General features: G+C 39.6%; 1 protein-coding gene across 1 annotated transcript in view; it reads right to left on the bottom strand.

Moving 5' to 3' along the window:
* The window catches only part of LOC101859163 (SCO-spondin-like), a gene marked incomplete at its 5' end in the record, with an annotated part of 124,633 nt that overhangs the window by 39,670 nt on the left and 79,963 nt on the right, over positions 1-5,000 (bottom strand). The window contains 2 exon segments of the mRNA XM_035969136.1: positions 1,145-1,309; positions 3,293-3,457. Of these exon segments, the coding sequence (XP_035825029.1) occupies positions 1,145-1,309; positions 3,293-3,457 (330 nt within the window).

The raw sequence follows: 5,000 nt of genomic DNA, 5'->3' as shown, positions 1-5,000 counted from the left end.
GGGGGATTAACTCCAATAGTGCAGTCAAAAATTCGTGGCGCAACTGATTGTCAAATATATTGAACATCGTTTCTGCGACTTTTTCCCTATGGCTTATATCAGTCATCTATCATCCTTATTTCTCCTCCTTTTTTGTGTTTGTTACTGTCTTGTAACACTTCTAATCTTCGGCACTTATATGACTGTTTTGTGCACAAGTGCTGTAAAACTCTTACTAAAACTAGAGACCATTTTCCCAACGTCCGTTTAAAAGTTGTAATTACGTTTTGCCCAAAGTGTGAATAAAATTATTTAATAAGATATTTTCTCGATTATTTTGGTGTGTGAACATTCATCTTGAATTCAAGATTTATTTTCATTCACAACTCAGTGATGCCTTCGAATAAAAGTTATGTTCATAATATTATGTTCCTATTGTGGGGGGAAGTTGTTCATTTCTACCTGTTTTTTTTCTCACTTTGATTACCCTTTCAAACAAGTCAGCCTTCACCCCTGATCTAGATTTCTTCTTCAAAGATAGTCCTACAAATGCTCTAGGTTCTTTATACAGAGACAGATGCTCCTATAAATACTCAAGACTTCCCCTAAGCCCCAAACAAATGGATGGTCCTACAAATAGGCTACAAACACTCTAGATTTCCCATACGTTTCACAGAAATAGATGGTCCTACAATTAGTCTAGATACCTCCTACTCTTTACAAAAATAAATGGTCCTACAAATAGATTACATTCCTCATAAGTTTCACAGAAATAGACGGTCCCACAAATGACCTAGACTCTTTTTAAGTCTACCCCCTCCCCCCCCCCCCCGCAAAAAATTTAAAAAATACCACAAACAGTTGAAATAGTCTAGAATACCTCCTAAGTTTTACAGAAATAGATGGTCCTACAAAGAGGCCTGATTCCTCCTAAGTTTCACAGAAATAGATGGTCCTACAACTAGTCTAGACTCCTTCTAAATCTCCCCCCCCCCCCCAAAAAAAAAAAAGAAAGACGGTCCTACAAATACTCTAGATTCCTCACAGAGCCGTTCAAGCACTAGACATGTTCATCTAAAAGCAAGATTTCACCTAGAAATGCTCTGCAAACATAGAAACAAACACAGACACACACACACACACACAAAATAGAATCTTGTCTCACTTGGGCAGAGGTTCTCGCTGCAGACGAGATATTCTGCCGCTGGTCCCTCGCACGGGGCCCCTTTGTACTGTGGTTCCTGACAGACCCGGGTTCGTTCCTTCAGTCCGCCCCCACATGTCACGTTACAGCCAGACCATTCCGACCAATCCAGCCACTTGCCGTCAACTAGACATGACGAAAAGTGAACAAAAAGGAAATTCATCAACTGGACATTACCAATTGGGTACAAACTAAAACTTTTTCAACTGGACATTACCAAATGTGAACAAAATAGAATTTCATCTACTGAACAAAAAATATGAGCAAGCTAGAATCATATAAAATGGGAAAACATCAACAAAACAGAATCATATTAACGGGAAAAAGAAATAACAACAAAATTAAGAATTATATCAACTGGACATTACGAAATGTGAACAAAACAGAATTATATCAACTGGACAAAAAATATGAACAACATAGACATTATTTCCAATCAATAGGACAAAAAAATATGATCAGGTCAGAAATTTCAGAAATTATTTCGAACCGAAAATAAATTGTACCACACTTTTTCCGTCTTCTGTTACTTTACGGGGTCAAGAGAAGAAACAAACGTCTCTCTCTCTCTCTCTCTCTCTCTCTCTCTCTCTCTCTCTCTCTCTCTCTCTCTGTCTCTGTCTCTGTCTCTCTCTCTCTCTCTTGTTTGTTGCATCGCCATTTGCCTGGTTATGTTGTTTTTGTCTAATGTAAAGAAGTTGCAACCGGTGTTTGGGATATTTGGACGCACATACACAATCCCATAGTCATTGGGATGTCTAATTTTAACAATTATTTGACGAGCAAGTCCCAAATAAATAGTAAATGTACATTTTGTGTTGTGAATTTCAAAATGAAATATCACTGGACGTCGAGGACACTGTCAGCGGCCAACAACTTCATCCGTCAGATTTTTTCACGATACAAACCTGATAAAAGTAAACTTGGGCCTCCATTAGGAGCTTACTTGATCTACTACGAAGGTCCTTCCTCTTTACTCTCTTCTTGGGGCTACATCAAGTCTCCGTGACGTCATGTGCACAAATCTCGCTGTTTCGTTTAACTTATTTGAGCGTCGTAAAAACTCTACTAAAACTAACATAACTTATTTTAAGAGTGAGGGGTCAACAGTTAATTTTACAGAGCCTTTCTTATGACCACGCACACCCCAGCAATGCCAATTTGCTGCCTCAGAATTACAAAGTTCTATCAGATGTTTTTGGGCGTTTTGAGTTACTAAGACCATAGGTATAAATTCAAATGCTATATCTGTTCTATCAAAATCATAAGATTATTTGGAGTCGTTATCAAGATATTCAAAGAACTGCATTCGAAAAAGCTTGAAATATTGGGAAACTCGAAATTTTTTTACGTCAAATTTCACAAAACTAGGTACTGAGCAGATAGAACTTTGTAATTCTGAGGTGGCGAACTTGTTTGGATTGTGTAAATGTCGTGTACCAGCAAGGGGGTCAAGGGCTGCAGTGGAAAGGAGACGGCAAGAAATGTAGCCAAACCCTCACAACACCAAATATTGCATGTCATCGCAATTTGGCTCCTTATGTCTGAATATTTGGAAGATATTGTAGATCCAAAGCAGGGACTCTGGTCCATAAACTTACTTGTTTGGCTTACATCACAATCACACTTATCATCGATGTCGATGGACAGCCGAAGGAAGGATTTTATACTGTATACACCAGAGGCTCGCAAGAAGTTGCGCAATTAGAGAACTTGAATTTAAAAAAAAAAGAGAAATGAAGTGAGATAGTACTTGAAGAAGCCGACGTGAGCCGCTCGTTGATTTTAAAAAAAAAACAATTAGGAAGAGACAAATACAGCTTCTGGGACACTTGCATAGCTCTCATTGGCAATATTGGAGGCAAACGAGGCAGGGATAGGCCCAGAACAACGTACTTGGACTTGGAGAGCCTAAACAGATTAAATGACTTGGAGAGACCAGGACTGTGTAACTTTATTTTAGAACATCAGAGCTAAAAACGAATGGTGAACAATGATTGTGGATACCTCTTGCAGATCTGGCACTTGATGGTGATGAAATACAAAACAAAGCAATAAAAAAATAAATGAACAACCCCCCCCCCACCCCCGAAAAGAAGCAAGGCTTACTTGGACATGGGTGAGTACTGCAGTCTTGTGTGACGTTGGATGGACCCTGGCAGTCTTGACCTCCGTAGAGTGGCGGCACGCACGTGCGGTTCTTCCACTGAGTGCCCCCGCCGCACGTGAGAGAGCATTCGCTCCACTCCGCCCACTCACCGAAGAAACCATCAACTGTTGAGGTTGGAGGTCAGTTAAGGTTTTGGGGGGGGGGGATATTAAAAACAAACTAATTTTTTTTTCTGGGAAATTATGTTAGTTGTTTGCTAATGGCTTTTACATGCAGAAGAAAGACTGGCAACCATCGGGCTGAGCAATAACCTCGATCAATCTCAGCACCTCTAAGAACTAAGACTAGCGGGGGTTAGACACTTTCTGAATGCTACTGCTTTCTAAGAACAAAGACTAGCAGGGGTTAGGACAATTCCAGCAACTGCCCTCGGAATGCTGCAGCAAAGGCAAGACACTGACTGAATACTGCTCTCTAAGAACTAAGACGAGCACGGGTAAGGACATTTCCAGAAACTATCTCAGTAATACTGCAGCAAAGGTAAGCCACTGATTAAATACAACTCTCATATTGTGTTGATGTGTACTCATTGTAAGCGAGGAAATACTTGTAGCAGCTGGAGGAGGTTGCTGCTAGGAAGCATGTCTAACTTAAGCACACCAATAAGGCTTCAATAGAAAATTGACAGCTAGGGGATGTTAATATTCTAACAGCTGATAACGACAAGATTCGAATGGAACAGCAACTAAGACTAGCAAAACTACAGCCTATGTGCTTGAAGCAGTCAGGCCTACCACGATCGACTTAAACATGGTTCCGTCAAGCCCTAACCTCATACTCTACTCTCAGCAACAAAACAGACTATGAGTCTAATGAGGGCATCTACAAACGAACTGACTCAGCTATGATTATGCTTGGAGCGAATAAAAATACATAGAAATGATGCATACAAAAGGTCTTTCCTCCACAGAAGATAATAATATCATCTTGTAGTCTCTATATATGCTATTCTACAAAATACTTTAAGCACATTTTTGTACTTTTCTGTAAATTGCTATTCTACATGATACACTAAGCACACGTTTTGTATGTTTCTGTATAACAAAATGCTTTTCTGCAAAATATATTAAGCACATATTTTGTATGTTTCGGTATAAGCCATTCAATAAAATATATTAAGGTCAGTATCATCATTGTAAAGTAAACTGGTAGGATCTACTACGTGACCTAGCAATCACACATGCAGCTAGCTACACAGATCATCTATGGTTCTCCGTGCACGCAACCATGACTGGACAAGGGACACAACCGAAGGCAATTTTCTAACGTTCACGGAGAGAACCAGTGACTCTGCTACAGTGGGTGACACACACCAAGCTCATCAGATCTACAGAACAACTTGTGGCCAGCTGTTAATCGTTTTTTTGGGTCTTTTAGTTCCAATTGTCAAACGATGAGTTAGGGTTTAGTGGGATGACATTGCGTTGGGGTATAGGGGTATGGCATCATAACGACAATATGGGAACAGTAAGCACACTACATTTACACACGGTTCTGGTTACACAAAATTTAGATAGCACAAAATATGCAAGAATAAGCAAAGCATTCATGGACAAAAAAATGAAGAATTACAGGTTCACATTCTCGTTAGCAAGTCTAGAAATAATAACTTGCTTGCAAATGAATAATAGTAAAGAGGAAGGCGGT

The sequence above is a fragment of the Aplysia californica genome, unplaced genomic scaffold (genome assembly GCF_000002075.1).
Source record: "Aplysia californica isolate F4 #8 unplaced genomic scaffold, AplCal3.0 scaffold00119, whole genome shotgun sequence".
NCBI classification, from domain to species: Eukaryota; Metazoa; Mollusca; class Gastropoda; order Aplysiida; family Aplysiidae; genus Aplysia; species Aplysia californica.
This window is presented reverse-complemented; position numbering and strand designations above follow the sequence as displayed.